This window comes from Malus domestica, chromosome 08 (genome assembly GCF_042453785.1).
Source record: "Malus domestica chromosome 08, GDT2T_hap1".
Lineage (NCBI taxonomy): Eukaryota > Viridiplantae > Streptophyta > Magnoliopsida > Rosales > Rosaceae > Malus > Malus domestica.
This window is the reverse complement of record NC_091668.1, coordinates 8,623,335-8,649,289: the sequence shown is the minus strand read 5'-3', so window position 1 is coordinate 8,649,289 and position 25,955 is coordinate 8,623,335. Positions and strand designations below refer to the sequence as shown.

Here is a 25,955-nt window from a genome sequence, read left to right as displayed (position 1 = left end):
TAATTGGACCCATATACAAATAAAGAAGTTAACAATTATTTAATTTACTGGTTTGGCTCTGCTACTTGAGGTCCAGTAGAATGACCAGCACCGGGACTGTGCCCTGGCGTCGTGGGCCGGAAATTGTCAGTAGGAGCACTCTCATAGCCAAGAACCTGTGGCACAAAGTCTAATAATTCACTTTCCAACACGTTTCGGCGCGAGTTGAGATAATTGTCGCCGCTGATTGATGTCGATCCCCCTTTAGTATGATCTGTTTTTAGCGACCTTTCTTCAGTTGAAATGATCCCATAAGAGAAAATTAGAACAAGAAGAAGAACGATGAGCTTGCCATTGGCCATGATAATAAGATTAGTATATAAAACAACTGATGGAAGAGAGAGAGAGAGAGAGAGAGAGAGAGAGAGGTGTGCTGTGGTTCCAACTGAATGCAATAGAGGGTATTTATAGAGTTTGAGCTGGGGAGTTGGAGTAGTGGAGTGAAATACTTGAAAAATGAAATTTGAGCAAATTAAAAGAGGTACTAGTAAATTAATTAAAAATTAAACGGTTAAATGATTACATGTTTCCCTCCTCAACATTCTCAGTTTGCACGTCCCATGCATAACCATGTAGTCTGTTGCCAACTCGCCGCACAGTGCTTTTCAAATGTGTTTTCTAGCTTGATGAGACGTTTCTGGTATGAATCCAGTATTTGACCTACCAGTAGTGCTTGGGTTGCCTCTTGATTCTAATCTTTCCTTGCTGGAAATTAAAGTTGCGTGCGCAGCTAGGATGTGCTGTAACCATTCATGCATATTCAACTATTTTATGTGGCCAACAGAACGAAAAGAACATTTCATATCTCATGTTGTCAATGTGATGAAAACATTAAATATGTTTTACCTTTTTATTTATTTATAAATGTATGTTTTTCGAAATAACATATTCATTAAAGATGGAACGAATACATATATGTATGCCTTATTATCTTTTAATATGGTTGAAGGAAAAAATAGTATTACACATGCGCCAAAGAGAAACTAATTTTCTCTATCATCTAGGAAAAGGTCTACAATATATGTCTTAATTCCTACCGGTTACTGCCACTTAGTATTATGATTTGGTGGTATTCCTCTTTGTTTAGAAGTGAAAGGTCTTAGGTTCGAATCTCGTGCATAGCCAATTCGATACCAAATTAGGTTGCACATTGTGTGGTTTAACCGAACTCTCCCTCCCCCTAGTATAAAGATATCGATGTACTAAAACAAATTTCGTCCCGGTTACTAATAATACAATTGTTAAGCAGAAAGGATACAAATCAATTAAAATCAAATTCATCAGAAAAATTAAAATCAAATCCAACACTAGGGTTTAAGAAAAATAAAAATCATCTAAATTAAGGATCGAAATTGAATTTTCTATACTATTCAGTTTGCCAAGTTTTAAAAGTGTGCAGACAAATGGGGTGAAAGTTAAAGGGCCGTTTTGTGCGCTGGTTATTATGAATCATGATAAGTATCAACCTTGGATATTGTGTGGGGATATGGGCTATATAACTAAATCTCCTTTTGAATCTTTCATATTCCACGATCGAGTATATATTTCAAACTGTACGTACGTAATGCCATTTTTTTTCAGTTGAGCACTGATGCATCTGGCCATGATTCTCTCGCCAACTCCAAGCTCTCCAAGTATCCATTATTATGAGATCAACTTTGGTCAAGTTGTTCAACTGAAGTTAGGAGATGGATAAATTCTAAAAAAAAAGTTATCTTTTTTTATTCAAGTGAAAGTAGAAGATGTAGCTTTATATATGATTCTACTCTCCTCAATTCTCTTATCTTTTTCACTAGGAAACAAAGTGTTGTGACTTTGTTACAACATCAATAGTTATTTTTGAACTATTAACAAATAGATACACGTGTTATATGTAACATGAGAGCATTACTTAGTGAGTGTGTGACAAATAAGAACACATAGTTAACATTAATGTCATATGTGCTTAGTGGTCTGGTCGCACCCTTCAATTAAGGGACAAGAGATTTTGCACGGGTGTGAAGCAACTTACAAATGATGAACAACATGGGAAACCCCTAGATATAAAATATACGAGTTAAACAAATACAAATGTAGGTTAAACGTCATTCTAATCATTGTTTTGCTAACAAAACATTAATGGTGATCAATGATTTAAGTCTAGCAAATACAAAATTAATCGAGATTTGGTCCAAGCATAAGGCAAAACTAAAGAGTAATTCTTACCACAATTTTATACCATATTTATTTACTATCTTAGGTGGCATATGAGTTGGACAAGCTACATCATTTAATTTCAATCTTTTTATTAATTAAAACACTTAAATAATCTTAGGTGTCAGAAGAAGACTCATCGTATACCACAATCATCATTTAATTAACAATCTTTTCATTAATTATTGATTAACATTTTGAAATTAAATGCTAATTAATTTAGATGATGTGACTGTCCACATCAGATGCCACCTAAGGTGGTATACAATTGTGGTACAAAAATATGGTAAGAATAACATTATTGAAAGAATAATGCTATTCATACCATGTTTTTGTACCACAATTTCATACCACCTTAGGTGGCATTTGATATGGGCAACCACATCATTTGAATTAATCAGATTTTTAAATTTAGTTTATTATTTAATAAACTAATAATTAAGAAAAACTAATTAATTAAATGATGATTGTAGTATACGAGGAGTCTTTCCCCTTCTTTTCCTTGGGTTTTGCAAATTTTTCAAATGATGTGACTGTCTACATCAGATGCTACATAAGGTGGTATATAAATGTAGTATAAAATATTGAAAACTAAAAGTGCACGACTGCAAGTGTTCAATATTGATGCCATGTGCGCAGTGCGCACTAACATTTTTCAAAAACTAGTCTTGCTACTTGCTAGGAAAAGAAAGGTCATCAAGGTTTGAAACCCCACAAAGATCCACAGCATCCCCTTATAGTGTATAGGAATAATGTTCTATGACTTTCAACCCCAAGGATCCAAATTGACCTCTATCATGTTCTTAGGTCTTTTAGTAATGTCCCTCCTTTCTATCTCTCCCCTTATGGTAAGGTGGAAAGAGAAACAGAAGGAGGTGGTAGTGAAACATATTGGTAGAGAATAGAGTTCCATATTGGGGAAATAATAAAAAATAAAATACACAATTTAATTACATGTGGGATTTCTACATCTAATATCACCAAGGTCTTTTGTTATAAAATTCAATATCTATCAGTATGTAGTCAAGTTGAGACAATATTGGTGCTATTGGTGGTAGACCACACTGAGCCAAAAAAGTTCATCATAATTGTATCAGAGCATGTTATTCTTGCGACGCTTCCCTAGCCTTATTTAATAATGGGATCAAATCCTTAAGTTGGGCTTTCAAAATTTGCCCTAGCTTCAGCTTTTGGGTACCATTGAGCCTTTAAAAAGTTGCGTTAGATTTGATGAATAAATGATATCTGATTGGACTCTCGAAAAGTTGCTTAAGATCTGGCACACTGAATTGCCAATTCCTGATAGAGAATTCTTTCTCGTGTGATCCTATGTGTGGTGACTCGTAAGGGAGTTTGTTGGAGAATAGAGTTCTACATCAGGAAAATAATATACAAAAACAATATCCAACTAAAAAATTTATTAGATACAATGTTACCTATTAATAAGTGATTAAATTTAGACAACAACAATGATGTTGGTAGTGAATCACATTGAACCTAAAAAGAGAACCGAGAGTTAAATGGGAAAGGAAAGGCTCCTCTCCACCACAGAAGAGATAATTAAAAGCGTTGTCCAAAATTTTTGGGATCATGGTACCCATATTTGGTTGGTTCCTAAAGTCATGGAAGTCCCACCATCCGTATGTCTGGACCCTAGAAAATGGAGTAAGCTTTCAGTCGGAGAGAATTACTGTGAGTGGTTAAATGCCTACTTCAATTAAATGGGATAAGCTTTCATTCAACAGTATATAACTTTTGTTGAAATACAGAGAGCATATAAGAGGGTGTCAAATCGTAAGTCCTCAATAAGTCGTTGAAAAAATAGATATGTATTTGAGATAAGGAATCTGTCTAAATAAAGGGCAATTGAGCACTATATGGAAGCTTAAGAGATCCATGAGGCGGATCCGTGTCACTACGTATTTTACCCTGTTTTTGACACACGTTTTTGTAGGAATCACTTCGTAATTTAGTTAACAATTCAAATCGTCTATTTTTTAGGCATTCCTTTAGATCATGTGTACAAAAAAAAATCACCATATCTGAAACCATATGACATTTGTATTAAAATTAGTGTTTCTTTAAAACCGTGTTCGTCAAATTTTTTTAATACAAATGAATGTGTTAGAGCATCTCCAACAGTTCCCAACTGCCCTTGCAATTGGGTGAAAGTGCCTTGTTGTCCACAAAAACTTGCTCCAGCAGTGAAAAACATGAGAGGGCAATTGGCAGGAGGGCAGGTGCCCCCCTATTGCACCAGCAAACAACCGTGGGTTCCACCCACGTGATGAACAAATGAGCCGAATACTCTTTTTCCTAAGAGCACTTCCACCGGAAGCAAAAGAGGCCGGCACCCAGTAGAAAAAACAGGCTGAGACTCAGCCAATCCACTCTAGCCCGTGGAATAGACTAGCACCCAGCCCAAGCCAATCCACAAGCCGGCCTAAAATCGACAGAGGAAGGAGACGGCTCATCTGACGCCATGCTAATGTCATGGCAACCGTCTCTCTTATCTGGAACCCCATCCAATGCCTGGAACCCCATCCTGATCCCTGGAACCCCATCAACCCCCTTCCCCTGATAAATCCATATATTCAACACCATGTCCCCCTTCTAAATTGTGATCTTCCTGCAACTCGGATCGTCGTCGATCGGTTGATTAACTCGGATCTTCCTGCAACTAGATTTTTTTTTTTCGTTTTGTATATTTTCAATGAATTTTTTAATATGTAGGTATTGATTTTTTGGGGTTTACGATGTGCACAGGTCCAGGATGGTGGGTGTCCATGTTCAGAGTAGGGTGGGTTCGACGGTGTGGTGTACAGAGAGAAGAAAAAAGTGGGAAAAGTGGGAAGAAGAAGAAGAAGAAGAAGAAGACAGAAGTGAGAGAGAAGAAGAAGGGAGTAAGAGAGAAGAAGTTAGAAATTAAGAAAACCAAATTATTATTTTATAATAAAAATTAATAATATTTTAATAAAATTGACTAGGCTATTTTTTGTTAAGGGTGTAGATGCTTTGGCCTATTACTGTTTATTGGGGTCTATTACTGTTCACTTAAGTGGATAAATGCGCTGGGTGCTGGCGCAAAGTCTTTAGGGGTGGAATTGCTCTAATGGAATGGCACCGTTGGATTTTCAACGGTGTTTTAATTTGGATTCTGGACCGTTAGTTTTCAACAGAAAAAAAAAATTGTACTTTTGTGGTCAGCTACCATGTGGCAGAATCTTGGCCTTCCAACAATTATAATTTTGAGAATCAATGGCCAATATTATTTCAATGGTAAAAAATCTAAAAATTTTCTAAAATTCCTAAAAAAAGCCCAATTTTTTTTCTACAAATATCCAAAAACATAAATAAAAAATTAAAAAAATATATCTATGAATAGTAATTTCCTTATCATTGGACTTGCACAAAAGCAATTAATGTTTAGAGTGATAAGGAATTACAATTTTATTGCCCTTACCTTCCAATTGTCATTGTCCTCTACCAACTGATGGAAATGCTCTGAGCTCACGCATGCAATAATAAATCTTCCATGCTGAGACCAAAAATCTCAAGCAGGTGTGGAGCAACTGGATGATAGAACAATTCATCAACTTGTTTTCTAAACAAGAAGTTAGAAAATCTGCCTGCTCCCCTTCTTATTTATGCCGGTTCGGATCTGAAACGGGTGTAGTGCCAATTGGATCAAGACTACAAGAGTTCACATTGGGCTCATCATTCCCAAAGGTCCATAATAAACCAAACGACAAAAACACAAGCCCAACCCACTATCATAAACTCAGTCCAAAACCCAAAAAACCACTCTGAAAAAGCAAAAGCAGAAGCACGAGGGAAATGTGGAAAGAAAACTGAAAACGCAGAGAGAGAGAGAGAGGAGGAGAGAGAGAGAGCCCAAATGTTCCAGGTTTTCAAGGATTGAATTCAATGGTCGTTGGCGTAAGAGTGGCCGGTGCTGTACGGCGCAAAAAACATAAAAGAATATGCCGTTGATGGTAAATATAATGCCTTTTTTGGGTTCGGTTTGGTTTCGTAATGTCCTTCTCTCTCCTCGCAGACATTCTTAAATGCAAAGTCGGTTGAGTCTCACAGAACACAAAGAAAAAGACACCCGGAATTCCCAACTACTTGCGTATCCTTTTTCCCTCTCCACCTCCTCCTCCTCTCTCTCTCTCTCTCTAAAAAATTTTCAATCTTGAGAGGTCCCCGAGCGTTATTGGATCAATTTCTGCTCGGTGGTTTCGGCGTCCCACGGTGGTTTCTGGTAAATTTCTGATTAATTTAGTTTGATTGTCGTCTGCTTCTGTGCTTTCTGCTGCGTTTTGAATGGTTTGGTTTTCGTTTTGGGTTTTCTGGAATTTCGGAATCAAACCCTGGTGCCGAATACTCCGTACAATTTCTATTTTCTGCTTCAAAATTGGGTTGCTTGCATATTGGTGTCGTTTGAGCTCTTTTGCGTTTTGGGCGGTGTGATTAGCTTTGTAGGGAGGTTTAACGAGTTGGGTTACTTCTCATTTCTCACAAGTTTTGATTTTTAGTTTAAATTTGGTGGTATGGTTGATAGAATTTTGTGACCAAGTATTGGGATACTATTGTATCGACTTTGACTTGCAATGCTGGCGATATTATTAGCTCGGAACTAGTTCTTTTCGCTCGGTTTCGTATGAGCTGAGAGGGCGGAACATGTTTGAGTAGAGACGAGGATAAGTTGTTTTGCCCAGCGCACTTCACATGTTTCTTATCTGGGTTTCGTTTTGTTCTACTTCAAACAATATGAAACATTAGTAATTTGCTTGTTTTGATCCACTTACTGACTTTTTGTTATAATCTGTCTTTGTGCTCAGGATAACGGAGGTGGTCTGGTCTATGTGGCGATTCTGGCAACCACGACCGTAGTTTGGTTTATTGGTAGTAACTTGAAGGAGTGCATGTTCATTCGATGGGGTCGGATATGCAGTCTGTTGGTTTTCTAGATACTTTAAAAATGGAGAGGGTTAGGACAATTTTAACCCATACATATCCTTATCCGCATGAACATTCCCGTCATGCCGTAATTGCTGTTGTTGTGGGTTGCCTCTTTTTTATCTCTTCTGACAACATCAACACCCTTATAGAAAAGTTAGACAACAATATTAAGTGGTGGTCTATGTATGCATGCTTGTTCGGTTTCTTCTATTTCTTTTCGTCCCCATTTATAGGGAAGACTATCAAACCGAGTTATTCAAATTTCAGTCGGTGGTAAGTACATTTCTCTGAATCCTATAAACGTGAGTGCATTTGCACTATCTCACATTCACACACATGTACTCATATATTGTTCCTAAGTTTGCACGAAAGAGTTCTAAGTTTGGGAATTACTTTTTGTAGGTATATAGTCTGGATTTTAGTGGCGGCTGTCTATCATCTTCCTAGTTTTCAATCAATGGGAGTTGATATGAGGATGAATCTGTCTTTGGGTTTTAATGTATTTGTCACTTCTGTTCTGTTTCTTCTTTTCTTCCACATTATATTCATTGGTCTTTGGTACATTGGTCTCGTGTCACGTGTTGCTGGAAGGAGGCCAGCGATTTTGACTATTCTTCAAAATTGTGCTGTAAGTTATAGTAACACTTTTTCTACCTCATAACGTTTCTAGTTTTTATATATTACGGGATGTAGTACAGAAGAACCTAAAATTCTTATGCGTCAATATATAATATATTGATTTTTTATTCATGCATTTTTTGTTCATGTAGGTTCTTAGTGTAGCCTGCTGTGTGTTTTATAGTCATTGTGGCAACCGTGCTATTCTGAGAGATAGACAACTGGTACGAAGAAACTCTTGGTTTAATTTTTGGAAGAAAGATGAGAGGAACACATGGCTTTCAAAATTCCTCCGAATGAATGAGTTGAAAGATCAGGTCTGCTCATCTTGGTTTGCTCCGGTTGGGTCTGCAAGTGATTATCCACTTTTGTCCAAATGGGTCATTTATGGTGAGGTACAGGCAGAACAAAAAACGGATCCCCTCTCCTTCCCCACTAAACTTTTACTGTTTCCTTCTTATTTTATTTATTTATTATTATGATTGTATACTTATTAATGTTTTAATTTCTCAGTTAGCATGCAATGGTGCGTGTGCTGGTCCATCTGATGAAATCTCCCCATTGTATTCATTATGGGCCACATTCATAGGCCTCTACATTGCTAATTATGTAGTGGAGAGATCAACAGGGTAAGTGGTGAATTGTAAAACATATTTAAAAAATGAAACTAATGGAGATTAAGGACAATATGTAACAAATTTTGTTAGGTGAATGATTTATGGCCTTATGCCTTTTCAATTCTTCTTATAATTGCCTCATGCTCATTTACTTCTCAAATAAATAGGTGGGCTCTTACTCACCCTCTGTCTGTTGAAGAACATCAGAAGTCGAAGGAGAAGCAAATGAAGCCACATTTTTTGGATATGGTTCCTTGGTATTCGGGGTATACGCTCTCTCTATGTCTCTCTGTCTCTCCTCTCTCCTCCTTCCTTTTCTTTCTGTTCTTGTGCACCGGGGAGCTGTACTCACTTTGCTGATGTTTGTACTGCAGAACATCAGCTGATTTATTCAAGACTGTCTTTGACCTCTTGGTATCAGTAACTGTCTTTGTTGGCCGCTTTGACATGCGTATGATGCAGGTAATCTCATAGCTTCATGCTGTGTAAACTGTATTCTCCCTTTGCTTTGAGATTATTCTCTCAAAATTTTCAAAGCCTATCAAATGTGCACTTGAATCATTTCGTCTTTTCCAATATACATGGTACCATTCAAGAATTTTTTTTTTCATTAATTTGTTTTTTTTTCATTAATTTGTTTTTCCAAAGAAACCACTTTTACCATTTACTACTTAAATTTTTATGCCATGATATCGTGACATTTATGTTTCCCTCTCCACTGATCAGGCAGCAATGGACAAGGTCCATGATGGAGCTGAACAAAAGGATCTTTTATATGATAACTTTGTTGAGAAGGATGATCTATGGTTTGACTTCATGGCTGATACCGGCGATGGTGGAAACTCCTCTTATTCTGTGGCTCGGCTCCTTGCTCAACCTTCCATTAATATTAACAGAGATGGTTCCATGCTGAAGTTACCACGTGGAGACTTGCTACTTATTGGAGGGGATCTTGCGTAAGTTGACATTCTTATTTGAGCATATGGCATGGGTGATCAGTGATTAATATTATATAGATTTTTGTTTCATCCTAAATTATAAGTGATGATTTGTATGGTTCCTTCTCTGATTTAAATTATTACTCTAAAGTAGTTCATCAGTTGTGTAGACATGGTATGAAACGAAATAAATTAAACTTTGAGTCGCAAATTTCTGTTTACACTTAAAGGGTAGAAAAATTCCAAATTTTGTTTGACTGGAATTAGTGATGGTACATTTGGTGGCTATTTCTTTTTGTTATAGATTTTTGCAGGAAGTGGTTCTCTTCAATGCTAAGCATGACAAGGAGTACTTAAATTAGAATAATCGTAATTTGGATTCCATAATGACTACTCCTGGAACCGGATTGATCTGAGATTGAATGTTCCTGTGTAAGTAGAGTTTTGTGGACTATGTAAACTGATGTTTGAGGTGGGTAATGTAAATTTCATCAGAAACTTTAATGAGTAAGCACTATGACGACCGTATTGTTCTGTCCTGGTCCAACTTGACTTTTCTTTGCCACCATTTTCTCTGCCTACACCATTTCTTTGACCAGTTGGACATTCGTTAGCTGCTCAGCTGGTGCTGTCTACTTTATTCCCTAGTTGAAAGAAAGACCGTGTTGGAACCTTGGTTAAGATAATGTTAATTGGCTAAATACATGAATATGCCCATGATGTTTGATTTGAAGATTCCAGTAAAGTTTTTGTCGATGTTTTTCATCCTTTCTGACCTATGTTTGTCATGAGCACTTCAACCTCTAATTCATTTCATTGTTTATTTTTGTTTTTTTGTTTTTGTTTAGGCATGTATATCTCTGATAATGATAGTTTATCATGTTAAATATCTATTAATCTGCTAATTTGATATGTTTAGGTATCCTAATCCATCAGCGTTCACCTATGAAAGGCGCCTTTTTTGTCCTTTTGAGTATGCTCTCCAGCCTCCTCCATGGTCTAAACAAGAGCATATAGCTGTAGATAAGCCTGAACTACCTCGTGGTGTGTCTGAACTGAAGAACTATGATGGACCTCAGTGTTTTGTCATTCCTGGAAACCATGGTTCGCCTTACTCTTAGCCTGAACATCTTCGTAAAAGCTATAATGTTAATATGGTGTAGTAAATATTCTTTGTTTCTTTTTGCAATTACAGATTGGTTTGATGGACTTCATACATTCATGAGGTATATATGCCATAAGAGCTGGTTGGGTGGGTGGTTTATGCCTCAAAAGAAGAGTTATTTCGCTCTGCAACTCCCTAAAAGATGGTGGGTATTTGGTTTTGATCTCGCACTCCACGGTGATATTGATGTGTACCAATTCAAATTCTTTACAGAACTTATTAAGAACAAGGTATTTCTTTTTTCTTTTTCTTTTTAATTTCAATATGGTCCACTTAAAGTGGTACCCATGGTTTATCAAGTTGTTTTTACATTTTGTGAGTTGTTACTTTTGTCCTTCGCTTTTTCTTTTAACGTTTTGGAGATGTGCATAATGGGGTCCAGTTTTTGTAAATACGGTCCTTTTAATTGTTTCTGTGGTTCGCATTACACAAGCAAAGTATTGGTAGGGGATGAGACAGGTGGTTTTTTTTTTCTCCTTTAATAGTGAACTGGGGAGGATTGACACTAGACTTGTTATGAATTCATATATATTTTCTCCCCATTTATAAATGTAGAAATGTCGTATATTATGTCTCTAGAATTTGAGGGTTTCACCGATGTGATAGCTACCCCTGTTCGTGATGCATGTTAGTTAAACCTACATAAACTATGTATATGCTTGCCAGGGACACCATTGAGCTTTTTACTTTGCTTACTTCTGATTTTCCAAGTTTCGAATTTTGATTTTTACTGCAGTTAACGTTCTCATCTCTTCATGTTTCTTCCAGGTCAGAGATGGTGACTCTGTAATCATTATGACACATGAACCAAATTGGCTTCTTGATTGGTACTGGAACGATGTTTCTGGAAAGAATGTTGCGCACCTGATATGCGATTATTTAAAAGGGAGATGTAAGCTTCGAGTGGCTGGAGATTTGCATCATTATATGCGTCATTCATTTATTAAAACAAATGGTCCAGTTCCCGTGCAACATTTAATCGTAAATGGTTGTGGTGGGGCTTTTCTACATCCCACTCACACCTTTAGTAATTTTAAGAAATTTTGTGGAGTTTCATATGAGACCAAGGCTGCTTATCCTTCATTTGAAGATTCAAGCAGGGTTAGTATCGGTTTTTAACTTTTTATGAGACCAAGGCTGTCAATACTAAATTCACATTTATTTATTTATTGGTGCTAACTGGTAGTTTTTCTTTTTCCAGATTGCTCTGGGAAATATTCTAAAGTTTCGAAAGAAGAACTGGCAATTTGATTTTATCGGTGGCATTATATACTTCATATTGGTCTTTTCTATGTTCCCACAGGTGAGTCTTTGATTACTTCGTTGCTGTGTTTTTGCTTCCTTAGAGAACTTGCAAAATTGTTTCATATTTGCTTATCCAGTGATGCAATTATGCTCTGTTATTTTGAAAATTCTAATTTTTCCTGTTTTTGTTTTGTAGTGTAAGCTTGGTCATATCCTACGAGAAGATTCATTTTCTGGTCACGTGGGGTCTTTCTTTCAAACTGTGTGGAATGCTTTTATGTACATGCTGGGACGCTCTTATGTGTCTTTAGCAGGTGCTGTTCTGCTGTTAATTGTGGCAGTTACATTTGTCCCCTCTAAAGTGTCTCGGAAGAAACGATTGTTGATTGGAGTTCTTCATGTGTCTGCGCACCTGGCTGCAGCTCTAATACTTATGCTACTGTTGGAACTGGGTGTTGAGATGTGTGTCCAGCATAAACTACTGGGAACTTCAGGTGAGCTTTTATTATCTGTTATGGGTTTCTGTCATTCTCTGTTGTATTTGTTCGTCTGATCATATTGATTATCCGATAATTTTTACCATTATGGAAATTATGTTCTTGATTTTGTGTTATATGATGTAATTTTTACTTTTCAGGCTATCATACTTTATATCAGTGGTACCGATCGGTGGAGAGTGAGCACTTTCCAGATCCAACTGGCCTTCGAGCTCGTATAGAACAATGGACTTTTGGCCTTTATCCAGCATGCATCAAGTATTTCATGTCTGCATTTGATGTTCCAGAGGTATGGAAAACTCTTTGCAAACTCGTTTGTCCTTTTCTTTGTTACATATTGACGACGGAGTAACATCACCAGGTTATGGCTGTCACCCGAAACAATATATGCAAGAATGGGATGGAATCGCTATCTAGAGCGGGTGCTGTTATATATTATGCTTCCGTCTTCCTTTATTTCTGGGTCTTCTCGACTCCAGTGGTTTCTTTGGTGTTCGGAAGTTACTTATACATCTGCATTAATTGGCTTCACATACACTTCGATGAAGCCTTCTCCTCTCTCCGAATTGCTAATTACAAGTCTTTCACCCGATTCCACATCAACAGTGACGGTGATCTTGAAGTTTACACTCTCGCAGTTGATAGGGTAAGAAAGCAATGTTCAATGCTGGTTCACTTTCCGATAACATACTCAGGCCTTTCAAAAATTAACATCTGAACTAAAACGTGCAGGTCCCGAAAGCATGGAAGCTAGACCCTGAATGGGATCGGGAGCCAAAACAGCCGGAACAAATGAGCCACCTTAGAAAATTTCCCAGCAAATGGAGTGCAGCAGCCGGTCAACAAGATCCGTTACATACTGTCAAAATCGTTGATCAGTTTGTTATTCGACAAACAGATAAAACTGATGTTGGAGCAAGTGATGGATCAGTAATTAGCTGATATGCGCTTTGCTCTATTTGTAATATTACTGTAGCTCCATTCGTTTAGATAGCAATGAATGAAAAGCAATAGGAAAAAAAAAAAAAAGGAAGCTTGTATTGTAATATTTTGCATCCTGAACTTTTTACCCGCCCGATTTGTACAGAAACTTGGTCGCGCGCATCGGTTCCGGATTGAATTCGCCTGTGGATGGACAAATACTCATCGGTTATGGGTAATTGCGATTATCAGCCCATTTAAATTTTACAGTTACGGTTATGGGTAATTATTTAGATAATTAAATGGTTATGGGTATAAATGTTTATCCGTAAAATTTAAATGGATGGTTATGGGTATTAGCCGTAATTATAACGGTTATCCGTTTATTTTAATAGATATATAAAACTAAAAAAACAAAAAACCTCTGTAACCTGGTCGTTCTCTCCATCAGGAGGCCAGCACCACCCCGTCCGCCGCTTGTCTCTCTCTCCTGGCTGCTTCTTCTCATCTCCGCCGCTCATCTCTCTCTCCTTGCTGCCCTCTCTCTCATCGCTGCTCGGCTTTCTTCCCTCGTTGCTCATCTCAATGCCCCATCTCGATCTCCCCCCACCCACCCTTCAAGGTGTGTTTTACCCTTCAAATTTCTTACTTAACCTGATTAATTACTGATTTGTTTGTTAATTTATTGAAAATCCATTATTTTTAGGGTTTAGTGATGCAAGGTATTGTTTAATTTTTTTGTTTGAAAATTAGGGAAGTCATATTAGTGATTGAAAATCATAAGATTGAAGACTGAATATTCTGATTGAAAATATTGTGTAGACTAAAGTCTAATTTTTAGAGATTTGTTTTTTTATTCAGTGATGTTTTTGTTGCATAAACTGAATAATCAGTAATTTTGATTTTCAATTAAAATTAGGGAAGTCGTGGAAGAAGAAGTCTGAATTCATATTTTTATATGTTCTAACTATTTCTAACTAATGGGTTTCTTTTCTTTCTCCTGATAGTATTGTCCATTTGTCCTGTTTTTTAACATGTTTTTTATACACTTATGTAGTCGTGGAAGTTAGTCCTTTATATCTTAGAAGTTTGAATTCATGTTCTGCTTGTAAAACTAGGTTGATATTTGTAAAACTAGTTTGAATTCACAATGGATACAAATGTTCTGCTTGATATTTTTACATTTTTAGAACTTTGAAGTCTGAATTCATGTTCTGGGTGCTGCAAATTGCTATAGAAGTATATCCTAGCCAAGCGAAAAAAGGTACTAAAATGAAACTTCAATCTTCGTTCACAACTTATATAGGATGATAAGTAACTAATTATATGTGATTGAAGAAGTACCTAACTGGGAGGCAATTAATTCTTGAATGCCCAACAATTCTCATGCTTTGAACCATTTTCTAGTATTCACCTCTCGGTATTTCTGGACTAGGAAATTGGTCCACAATATATCAAGTTGGCATGCATTCAGACTTAGTAACATTCCTTGGAATCTTTCAGGAAAGCTGAAGATTTTAAATTTTTGTTTCTCTTAACGTTGCACTGAGGATTGCTGAAAATTTTGGATGTAGACTATACTTCTGAGTCCTTGTCTTGCCAAATTTGCGTACTTTATGACATGATTGGATGTAGTTATAGTTTTGAGTCATTTTGACTCCGAATGATATATCAAGGGCTCATGTAATCTTTTCTCAAAGTTTTGATGGAGATTAGTAATTTCATTGTAAATTCTCATGTTGTTTTTTGTGATTTTGGTTTCATTTCAACTAGTTCCAATATGGAGACTCAAAGCGAGAGCCAAGATAATGAACCAATTAATCTTGATCAAGATTTGGACCAAGCTGAATCAAGCTTTGACGATAACACTGGTAAGAAGAGGAAAAAAACCTCGGTTGTCTGGCAGCATTTTAAGGAAAAGATGTTTTGTGGGGGGGGGGGTGAAAGCTGTCTGTAACCATTGTCAGACTAGTCTAGCATCGGGCTCCACTATTGGTACTTCATCTTTACGTTCACATGTTAATACATGTCCTGTTTTGACAACAAAGAAAAAGAGTCCAGGTATAACTGGTGATGGGTCTGTTAAACATGGTGCATATAGTTTTGATGAAGATAACGCTAGGAAAGAGCTAGCTTATATGATTATCTTACATGAGTATCCTTTATCTATAGTGGACCATTTGGGTTTTAAGAGGTTTTGCAATTCATTGCAACCCTGATTCAAGGTTCTTTCTAGAAGTACTATTAAGAGGGATATTATGAAGGTGTTTGGATGTGAAAAGGGAGTGACCATTAAGTTGTTGCAAATGAACAAGAGTAAAATTGCAATCACGACTGACATGTGGACTGCGAGTAATCAGAAGAGAGGGTTTATGGCTATCACTTCTCATTTTATTGATGCTTTGTGGACGCTACAAAGTCGAATTTTGAGGTAATTTATTAACCAATTATAATATAGTTCAATGGCTAATTTATTAAGTGTGTTAGGTTTTGTTATTTAGGTTATTTGAGTTCTTTCAGTCTGCAATGACTTATAATCTGAATTAGCATATACTGTAAGTCTGTAAGTTTCTGAGTTATGGTATATAGTGTAAGTTTCTAAGGTTCTATTTAAGTTTATTTGATCTTCATCTGCTGTTGGATACTTTGATATTTTATCTATTTAAGTTTGTTGATCGCCTTTGATATTTCATAACTCATAACCTTACAGACTTACAGACTTTCAGTGTGCATAAACACGAATGATACATCATGTTGCTCTGAGTTATGGTAATGGGGTATTGTTTTATATCAGGTTTGCATATGTTCCATGCCCGCATAATGTCGAGACACTTTCTACTATAATGATAGATTGCTTATCGGAGTGGAATATTGATGGTAAGCTTTACTTTGTAATCATACGGATGTTATAATTGAATACTTGCTTGGGTATGGAAGAAAAATATGTCGAAAATACATGAATTTTCTTTCCAATATGCTTGCTCAAGTAATGAGAGGTATTTTGTTAGTAAAAAATCAATTATTAGCAAATATATTATATTACCTTGATTGATTAAAACTATCGTTCGTCTTTATTATTTTAATTATTGGAGTTGTATACGGTTATGTTAAAAAAATATGTAAATAGGCGCAAAAAGGGGTAAATGGGTTAAAAAATGAATAAATGGGTAAACGGGTATGGATAAATGGGTATACGGTTATGGTTAAATGGGTACGCGGTTATGGGTATGGTTAACCATTTATAAATGGTTATGGGTATGGATATAACCGTTTAGGCAATTAGCCAATGGGTAAACGGTTATGCGGGTATGAGTATAAACGGTTATGGGTAAATAACCGTGGTTACTCACCCGCCATAACCATTGCCCATCCGTAGTGTCGTTTGCACCGTGAACACAGATTCTTAGGTAAAACGAACGGAATATATCCCCTTTATATACACGAGATAAGAGATACATATACAAAAAGATATATTGCCGGTTACACAACAAAGTATCTCGTCTACACTGGAGAGTCAGGGTTCAAATTCTCCTATTTTGAAGGCCATGGAGGGCAAAGGAAGTGCATTTCCAAGATCCAATCAATTAGATACAATGGAATTTACTAACAAAAAAATTCAGCTGAAAAATACACAGAAAAAAACTAATAAACTTGCTAAACTTGCTCTGCCCTTGTTGCTTACCCGACGACCCCCTCCTTCCTTTCTCTCCTCGCTCAGCTCAAAGTACCTCTACCCCCATGCCTCGATCAGCACTGCCTTCGCCCCCTCGCTCCAGCAATCTTCCCTTCCTCCACTGCTGCTCTGCCCTTGTTGCTTCCCCAACGACGGGAGAGCTAGGGTTAAGGTTTTGTTCTGAGTCGAAGTCGGTCCGATTCAACCGTTCTGCCTTTGTGACGCCGGAGATCAGCTTCCTCCAGACGCCGGTGATAGGATCTCGTCGTCCTTTTCCATCGATGCAACTACTATCCCGTGCCGATCTGGATTGAGAGCAAGGATTATGGTGGGTGCTACCATGCGTCGGAAGAGAGGAGAAAAGGGAGGGAGGGGTCCGGGTTGAGGTAGGGAACGGAGCCCAAATTTAAAAAAAAAAAAAAATATTTATGTGGGCCCTATGACACGTGACACCAGTCACTGTCCAGTGTTACGTTACCACTTAACAGTTGATTTAATAGCAAACTTAACCGATGTATGAAACTGTCACAAAATTATGACTTTATGCACCATTCTGAGATGAAAAAAACATGTATTAAATGTTGAAAACTAAGAAACTTCATAGTATTAAACTGAGATTAATCCTATATATAAACCTACAAAATTTCAAATCGAAAAAATTGGTTTTCTGAACTGATAATTATGTACATTTCAATCTGATGAGAGTCTGATCAACTCAAATTAGTGGGGTGAAACTGAAGAATGCAGTTGATAGTCTGCATGCATGAAACTCTCGTACGACGTCCCTCTGAGTACTTTCTCCACATCTTCCCAGTTCTCGACTTGTTTCGACAATGGCGTCGTATGTATCTTAACCTGACGGCTCCTGAGCTCCCTGTGTGGCAACCTTAGGAAATCTTGAACCTCATCAAGTTTCTGCAAAACCAAATTTGTGGTTCATAAGATGTCGAATAATAAAGAATTTGTTAGAACTACTTATAAATCATTATATGATAAACGGAAACTGTTATTTGCTCTCTAAAGATGTCATCTCGCACTTTCTTATGTGCAAATCTTTCATTTGTTTGATAAAAGACGAGTGCATAATGATTTTTTCGGACTGACTTACTGTACGGTTGTTGATAACCTCCTCGTAGTAAATAACAACATGGCGAGTAGTCTTGAAATATTCTATGGCTTTGGCAGCTTCCGCCTCATCTTGTTTAAGATCGGGAATTAGCAATGTGGCATTAATATTGGGCTTGTACTTTGCAAGTATTTGAGCCTGCAATTAATTTCATAAACTGTTACAACAATCCCTTTTATACAAGCAATAGAGAGTCTGGAAATCGAACACAGAATTTTTGTTTTTTGTATTATTTTTTGGTCAAATGATAGATTTGTTAGATTAGATATTAGATTAGGAAACCGACGGGTTCGAACCTAGAATTTCAATATAGGGGTCTAATTTAACTGTTACAAATTTCTCTTTTAATTATACAAGCGATAGTGAGAATAAGAAGTCGAACATAGAATCTCAATGCAGGGTTAGAAATTTTAAACGCTTTGAGTTATAAGACGAGAGATTTTTATTACCTCCGATGGAGAATGGGTATGTGACTTGTGAGTGCCATTGAGTTGCTTAGCATATTTATCATATGAATTTGCAAGTACAGAAATCTTTCTGCGGAGCAAGTTTTTTCTGAAGAGGAATATTGCAGACACTCCTTTTTCCTCGAAGTACTTCACTATCTCTTGGTGATTCTCCATCAAACCCTGCACCATTACCATTTACATATTTAATTAATTAACCACATTAATCATCTTGAACTCCTGATTAATCAATTAAACATTCTAACGACTAACCTGGTTAAGCATCCACTTGAATCCAACGGCAGCTGAACACTCATTCTTGGAGGCGCTACTAAACCAGTCGAGATTATATACTTTATCCATGTTCTTCAAAATCGAAGAAACATTAACCCTCCGTTCTTGAACCGAAAATATCTCCCCATTTGAGCTTACATTAATGTGACTATTCAACAATGTTTCAAACCATCCACTCCCAGATCTTTGCATTGACAATATGGCAAAGTAGCGGACGGGATTGCAGACGCATTCCCTCCTGAGAGTGCGAAAATCACTTCCCGTTATTCAAACTAAAAAACCATGCATGCATATATAAAATAAATTTGATTAACAAAATGGAATCTTGACTTGGCAGGTACCTTTTGAAGGTTTGAGGTTTAGGGTAATGCAGATAGCTGATTTCCGATTGCTCAAGATCATCGGGAACTTGGCACGGTTGATTAATTTTGTCGCGGTGATTAATCGCTACGATGTTCAATAATTTGGTCTTAGTCTGAGTGTTTATTTGCTTCAAACAGACTAAGCAAATAAAAACTCCACAAACCATTGCAAAAAGCAGCACCACCATCCTCAGTATTAATGGAGATTTCTTGGGAGCTTTAGTGACAATTGTATCCTGCAATTAAAAGTAGCCCGAAACGGATGAAGCTTAAAAGTTAGAATGTACATTAGTTGAAGAAATTAAGAGTGACAGAAAGAGCTGAGCATACTGTGGCTTCCATCTAAGATCCTCCATTAAAGAAGAAAAATAACAGAAGAACAAAAAGCTGCTTAAATAGGATTTTGCTGTTTTTTTTTTATTTATTATTTTTTCTGATTGGAACATATTGAGAAAAAGAAGGCGAATGAAGTGGTCAGAGCTTGAAAAAATCAGATCGAATTATTACTAAAGCACAATCAGGTTATACAGTACTTGCACTAACTAAGGTGATCAAAACAACAAAAAGAATAACTAAAATCAAAATGGTTATGGAACGAGCGCTAAATTACCGAAAACCAACCTTATCGAATAAACAGATTTCTTCATCGTCCATTCTGTGAGCAGAAGAAAGATAAATCGGCATTTCTTCGTCTTCGTCTTCGTCGTCGTCTTCTCCCTTCCCTCCTACACTGTGTTTTTGTTACAACTTTACGAGTGAGTTGGGAGTCAGGATTGAGGTGGTGGTAAGAGAAGAACAGAAAGAGAGCAGTGGCTGTTACGTTATGTCCTGGTTTTAATTAAGCTGCTGCTCCTCCTCGTGAAAAACGATACCATTTCTTCTCCTTCTTTGTCTTCTAAGCAAGTTTTACTGTTTTGGATTCTGTATGTATTTTATTATAGTGTGTCAGTATAATATTATGTTATATATTGTTAAGGAAGTGTTATTGACACTTCAAAAATTTTATTCTACATTCATTATAAGTGTATTTTTCTTTCGTAATATATAAAGTTTGGAATATAGAATGAGATTTTTGAATTGCTAATAACAATTCCTTATTATTAAATGTGAATTTAAGTTGAAGGACAAATGTTAAAAAATTAAAAAGGAAATACAAAAGAGACATGAAATCAGATACAGCTGACTCACACTGAATTTATTACTTGGATTTAGACTTTGTAATTTCATTAGATAATTTCTCTGAAATTAAATGCTGCCTAGGGTTTTGGACAGGCTGAATTTAGAAACGTTGCCTAGGGCAATATGGAGAGAATAAATAAAATGATATAAACTTTTTTTTAAATCAATTTAATTCTTAATTTTTCATGTATTGAATTACAAATACAAAGTATAACAAGAAATTTATATAACTCGTTAATTTTGATATGTTTGCAAACACAAAGAGAAGTCATAAATTAGAAATGCTCATTTTTATGTGTTAGTAAACACATAAAAGTCGGGAATTGAAATGATTCTAATATCCAAACGATTATTGACTTCATGGATAGAAATCAAAACTAGGTTCAATTACTATAACAAAATAATTTATAGAAAATTTTCAACTATTTACGAGTAAAATTTTCAAAAGAAAAATATTACTTTGATAATAATTTCTTAAAAATATTATTTGCTATATATTTGGTTGAGACTTGAAGCCATTGCTGGAAGTTCCAGAAGCACAGAACTCAAGTCTTAGAAGTGAGCTGCCATAACCAAACCATAAGCCACGTAAGGACAGGAAGCCTCTAATCGATATGTACAACTTGCTACTAGAACTTGACCACAAATTATTAATGTTTAGGCCAAAAGTTTACTACGTCTTATGATCAGCGATCCAGTATAAGAAGCATTCATCAGTCAGTATTTAAATATTATCTCTAAATTAACAAGAGTTTTTCGATTGTCGGTTTGCGTTTTTTGGGACGCAAATTTGTCGACCAGTTGCATTGTTGATCGTGGCATGTGTGGCTCATGAATTTTTGAACCCATTTGCTGCTTAATTATTACAATTAATGCAAATGTTATATGATAATGTATGTTTTTCGTTGAGAGGGGACAGGAGGTCAAAGAAGCAGGGGATTCATATTATTTGATAAGCTGGCCTCCCACGTTGCACCGCTTCTTTTACGAAGGCTTTCAATTTCACTGTTACGTATCATATGTCAATAATGTATTATCAATTAAAAACGCTAGATATTGTAAAAGGGTTGTGATATTCATAACCTCTTTTTACTTCTCATATATTTTTTTAACTTTCAGCCGTCGGAAACCAGATGAATTAAAGAAGATTAAAAGATAGATTTTAACAAAAAATGTCCGAGAAGTTAAAAAAAATGTGTGAATAGCACACCCGATTATAAAATAAATCTCTCCTTATTTTTTGTTGGATTATCATACTAATTAGTCTAATTTATATTGGGAGAGGATCCTCTCCGGACCCAATCCCATCGGATCCTCCTTCTTCTTCATTTTTCTCTGCATTTTTTCTTCTACTTCCTCATCTCCTTCAGTTCTTCTTCTTCAATAATCAGTTCTTCTTCAATTCTGAATCTTCTTCTTCACCCTTTTTGGTTGTTTATGGGAATCTTTAGAACGGGAAGTCGTCTTATGATGTTGTCAACAACTAGCTCTGGGAAGGCCACGAAGCTGACTCCATCCAACGCTGACTCAGAGGAAGCACGACGCCGACTCCGGGAAAGCCACAACTCCGACTCGGTCCTTAAAGAAGAAGGATCCGGTGGGATTGGGTCCGGAGAGGAACCTCTCCCCCATTACTACAATATAGGCTATCATCGGTGAAGCAAAAACCTACAACAAATCCAATTTCTGTCGGAAATTTGGCAAAAATCCAACATAAAACAATGTAATGTCGGATTGGAATAGCGACACCAATGCTAACGTCACAAAAGGGCTTCAATGTCAATTTGTCCGCTTAATCCGCCACGAAGCAGAGTCGGTTAAAAGCGACACTGATCTTGACATCGGTTTAAAACGACGTGTACTTCTACATGACGTCAGTTTAAAGTGACGTGTACTAGCAATTAAACTGTAAAATATCCAACCCACTGTTGGTTTTAACCAACATCGTGATAAAATTAAACAAATAAAATATCCCTTAATCGACATCAGATAACAATTAAATAAATACAATATGCAAACTAGTAACGTTCTTAACCGACACCATCTTTGTTAATAATAATATAAATACATAAAGATCTGTCTCTGCATTCGTTTTCAATTAATTGTAAAAACAATTATATAAACATAATAATAAATTTCATGTATAGGCCAAAACAAACATTAATAAAATTAATTAACAAGAAAAATAGTGCCAAAATGTACAATCCATACAAATTCTTGCCGCACTCTTGCAAAAGATTTTGAACCAGTTGTATGGTTCATTGTTTTCAACAACTGATTAATCTTATTTTTTTTCAGGAATCTCCTGAAAAATAAAGGAATTTATTAGGCAAATTTAAAGTTAAAACGAAATAAATCATATACCGATTACCCTTGTTTTTTCTCTATTCCATTATGCCACCAACTCAACCCACTGTGTAGGATTCACATTAGGAGGAGGGTGGCTGCAACCTCAGCTGCTCTCTTAGTATAATACTTTTTTTTAACTTATTTCTATACTCTTTGTGCGCATGCTCCGCAACCTGAAGCGTCATATGGCAGATCATAGGCATTTTTATTATATCTGCATCTTCAAAAATAATATTTCCCTACATCCATAAAAAAAAAATCAAGCTAATTATTTATTATTACAATCAAGCTATAAAAAAAATAAAAAATCTATACCCTATTCTATTTCAGAAAATTTCCTTATCTTCTTCCTTAATCTTACACCAATCCCTTGTTAACGGGAGATTTATGTGATCTCTAACCTCTGCTACTACATATTTTGAAAAAGCACTAGAATTATTACTAATGCATTTTTCGGACGAATCATACAAACAAAGTTGTTTTGTCCATTTGGGAATTGAGGGTCCGCGCCTTTGTTTAGATGTTCCTTATTAATAAAAAAAACAATTAAAAACCAGGAAACAAATGTAAATTTTCAGTTTAAGCATAATACTAGTTTAAACACGAAACAAAAATTGAAATTAATAATAATTAAAAAAAGAACCAGCTTTTAACTCTTCCTCTTCCAAATGAAGTTCCCAGAACATTGATCTTCACTTTGTTGATCCATAGCAAAAGTTAGTGGAAGGAGAAGGAGTAAGGCTGAAATGGGAGAAGGAGAGGGAGTAAGGATGCACGGAGCAAAACCGAAGAAGTAAACGAGAGAAAGGGAAATGAAAGCACGAAAGTAATGGGAAAGAAGGGTGTTTAAATATGGATAAAAAGTTAGCGTCGGTTAAGACCGACAGTTGCTGCAACTGGCATCGAAATAGGAAAAAATTGCGTCGGATAAAACAGACGTTTGCCTGACAGATTTGAATGGTGTCGAAATAAGAAACGTTTGCGTCGGTTGAAACTGACGTGTGCTTGACAGACTTGACAGTCATTGCAGGTTGCCTTGAAATAGGAAAAGTTTGTGTCGGTTCAAATCGACGTGAGCTTGACAGACTTCATAGTCACTGCAGGTAGCGTCAAAATAGGGAAATTTTGTGTCGATTCAAACTGACGTATGTCTGAGCGACATGTTAGTGAATCAGTGATTGGATGTGGTGTCGAAATAAGAAAACTTTGGGCGTGCAAAAAAAGTGGGAAAATTCCCACCCAAAATATTTCAATTTAATCGACACAGATGACATATGCCATCGGCTAAAAGCGACAGGAAACAAGCATAAAAAAATTAAAAAATAAAAAGTTTAACACAAAGTTAAAAAATAAGCTGTTATGTTATCTCATATAATATTTTAATAAATAAAATTTAACTTATATATAATACTTAATAAAAACAGAAATATAATTTTGTGATAAGATATCATCACACACGAATTGAAACATAGTCTAATTAATACATAAAATAATTAATATATTTAATCTCTGTCATCATCTGTTAGCTTGTCGTCGGCATTGGCATGATTAACGAACTCGGTAGGCAACGGCAATGATTCAAGAAAATGAGTCTCTTCCACGCCAACCCTTGTATGGAAATTTTCATTATCAAGAATTCGATCATCCAAATTATGTATGGCATAATTATCAATTGCATCACTATCCTCTAATACGTCAAACAAATCCCTACGCTGGGTTCGAACAACTATGTGCCAATCTTTTTCAATTGTGTCCTCCACGTAAAATACTTGTAATGCTTGTGATGCTAATATGAAAGGATCCTCTTTAAATCCCAATTGATTGAAATTCACCATAGTAAATTCATATTGATCGGTCTTCATTCCTCGTGGACTTTCACTATTAACCCATTCGCACTTAAATAACATCACAGCTCAACCCCTATCTGCGGTCTTAGTAGGACCACAATATTTAACCTCGAACATATCTACAACTTTGCCATAATAACTCACTTGCCCAATTGCACCAGGAACATTTGCAGGTACAAAGACACCACAATTTTGATTCTTATGCTTATCATCCATACATTTTATACGATGAACAATGCGACTTTTATATCTACTCACAACCATACTAGGATAATTAGCTAGCCAATGCAAGTATTGAGATATCAACGTGTCATTAGCATGACATCTTGAATTCATCTGTAATAAGTATGAAGATAAAATTTGACAGAATAATTATAAACATGTTATAATTAAAATGCAAAACAATAAATAAATAATGTGATTGTTATATCAACTCACATGTTGCTTGAACCATTTTGGAAATTTTTTCTTGCTTAGCTCCTTAGTTTGTCGCATAGTTAACCTTTCTCGACGATGTTTAGTTTTCAAGAATTCCTCATGTTGCCTAGACAATTATGTCCAAATTTAGATAATTAATTTTTCAAAGTTAAGAAAACCAATAAAACATTAAGATGTATGATTAAACGTTCTTACCTTCTAAATGGGCTAACTTCATCACAATTATTTAGAATGTATTTATGGCATTGATCAAGAACATTTAGATTGAGCTCCACATTTTCTCCTTAACCCATATAACATCCTTTCGAGTAAAAAATTGATAACCCACCAGATACTTCACGTCCAATATCATCTTCATTTCAGCCTCTATGGGTACGACGAGACTCAACATCTCTAAGATACATGGAACAGAAGGACAAACACTAATCCACCAAATATGCTTCAGCAATAGAACCTTCAGGACGACCCTTATTACGAACATAGCGCTTCAGTGTTTGCAAATACCTACAATTATAAAACGAATACAAATTATTATAATTATTAATTAAAGTTATGACTACAATTTTAAAAAATTTATAAAAATTTATTAATTACCGTTCAATTGGATACATGCATCTATATTGAACAGGCCCTGCAAGAGCTGTTTCATCTGTCAAGTGAACTGGGAGGTGCACCATTATATCAAAAAATGCAGGAGGGAATATTTTTTCAAGTTGACATAATGTTAAGGCAATTCTTGAATTCAGTTGCTTGAATCCTTCCTCATACTCCTTCTTACTACACAACTGTCTGAAAATTGCACTCAACTCTAATACTACCAAAGTAACAACTTTAGACAAAACCGGATATAAATTATCCAGATGCTAATCGGGCATTTCAAATTTCTAATGCAAAATCCGGATATAAATTTTCCAAATGCTTCTATGCTGGAGATTTAATCTGAAGGATGTCTCATAAACTCACCCTTAGGACATTCAGTTAGGGGTGGGTTCAAAAAACCGAAAATAGAAAAAACCGAGCCGAAGCTGAAAAAAACCGAACCG

General features: G+C 36.0%; 3 protein-coding genes across 3 annotated transcripts; 2 read left to right on the top strand and 1 right to left on the bottom strand.

The window, feature by feature from the left end:
• The first annotated feature begins 6,071 nt into the window (after positions 1 to 6,071).
• On the top strand, positions 6,072 to 13,323 carry LOC114823355 (uncharacterized). The gene is made up of 16 exons (XM_029098858.2): positions 6,072 to 6,496; positions 7,077 to 7,470; positions 7,600 to 7,825; positions 7,968 to 8,210; positions 8,329 to 8,444; positions 8,600 to 8,698; positions 8,807 to 8,894; positions 9,159 to 9,388; positions 10,290 to 10,474; positions 10,566 to 10,765; positions 11,304 to 11,636; positions 11,737 to 11,838; positions 11,977 to 12,274; positions 12,418 to 12,566; positions 12,639 to 12,923; positions 13,010 to 13,323. Exons 2-16 carry the CDS (start codon positions 7,172 to 7,174, stop codon positions 13,217 to 13,219), a joined length of 3,063 nt encoding a protein of 1,020 aa, XP_028954691.2. The 5' UTR covers positions 6,072 to 6,496; positions 7,077 to 7,171; the 3' UTR covers positions 13,220 to 13,323.
• An 85-nt stretch (positions 13,324 to 13,408) lies between these two features.
• On the top strand, positions 13,409 to 16,256 carry LOC103446567 (zinc finger BED domain-containing protein RICESLEEPER 2-like). Its single transcript, XM_070826732.1, has 5 exons — positions 13,409 to 13,433; positions 13,650 to 13,820; positions 14,389 to 14,462; positions 14,972 to 15,629; positions 15,993 to 16,256. Exons 3-4 carry the CDS (start codon positions 14,408 to 14,410, stop codon positions 15,415 to 15,417), a joined length of 501 nt encoding a protein of 166 aa, XP_070682833.1. The 5' UTR covers positions 13,409 to 13,433; positions 13,650 to 13,820; positions 14,389 to 14,407; the 3' UTR covers positions 15,418 to 15,629; positions 15,993 to 16,256.
• Positions 16,257 to 17,467: 1,211 nt separating this feature from the next.
• On the bottom strand, positions 17,468 to 19,960 carry LOC103446577 (uncharacterized). The gene is made up of 6 exons (XM_008385712.4): positions 19,721 to 19,960; positions 19,079 to 19,335; positions 18,717 to 18,975; positions 18,447 to 18,626; positions 17,980 to 18,135; positions 17,468 to 17,786 (listed from the first exon to the last, which is right to left on the bottom strand). Exons 1-6 carry the CDS (start codon positions 19,781 to 19,783, stop codon positions 17,592 to 17,594), a joined length of 1,110 nt encoding a protein of 369 aa, XP_008383934.1. The 5' UTR covers positions 19,784 to 19,960; the 3' UTR covers positions 17,468 to 17,591.
• Between the last annotated feature and the right edge of the window lie 5,995 nt (positions 19,961 to 25,955).

Bases quoted from the DNA above. Each gene is read 5' to 3' on its own strand.
- LOC114823355 (XM_029098858.2), top strand. From the start codon at position 7,172: ATGGGGTCGGATATGCAGTCTGTTGGTTTTCTAGATACTTTAAAAATG. The intron at 11,839-11,976 runs GTGAGTCTTTGA...TTTGTTTTGTAG, and splicing joins TCTTTTCTATGTTCCCACAG to TGTAAGCTTGGTCATATCCT. The intron at 12,924-13,009 runs GTAAGAAAGCAA...TAAAACGTGCAG, and splicing joins ACACTCTCGCAGTTGATAGG to GTCCCGAAAGCATGGAAGCT.
- LOC103446567 (XM_070826732.1), top strand. From the start codon at position 14,408: ATGTTCTGGGTGCTGCAAATTGCTATAGAAGTATATCCTAGCCAAGCG. The intron at 14,463-14,971 runs GTACTAAAATGA...CATTTCAACTAG, and splicing joins TCCTAGCCAAGCGAAAAAAG to TTCCAATATGGAGACTCAAA.
- LOC103446577 (XM_008385712.4), bottom strand. From the start codon at position 19,783: ATGCCGATTTATCTTTCTTCTGCTCACAGAATGGACGATGAAGAAATC. The intron at 19,336-19,720 runs GTTGGTTTTCGG...TTTTAATTGCAG, and splicing joins AAATCTGTTTATTCGATAAG to GATACAATTGTCACTAAAGC. The intron at 18,976-19,078 runs GTACCTGCCAAG...TCGCACTCTCAG, and splicing joins AAACCTCAAACCTTCAAAAG to GAGGGAATGCGTCTGCAATC.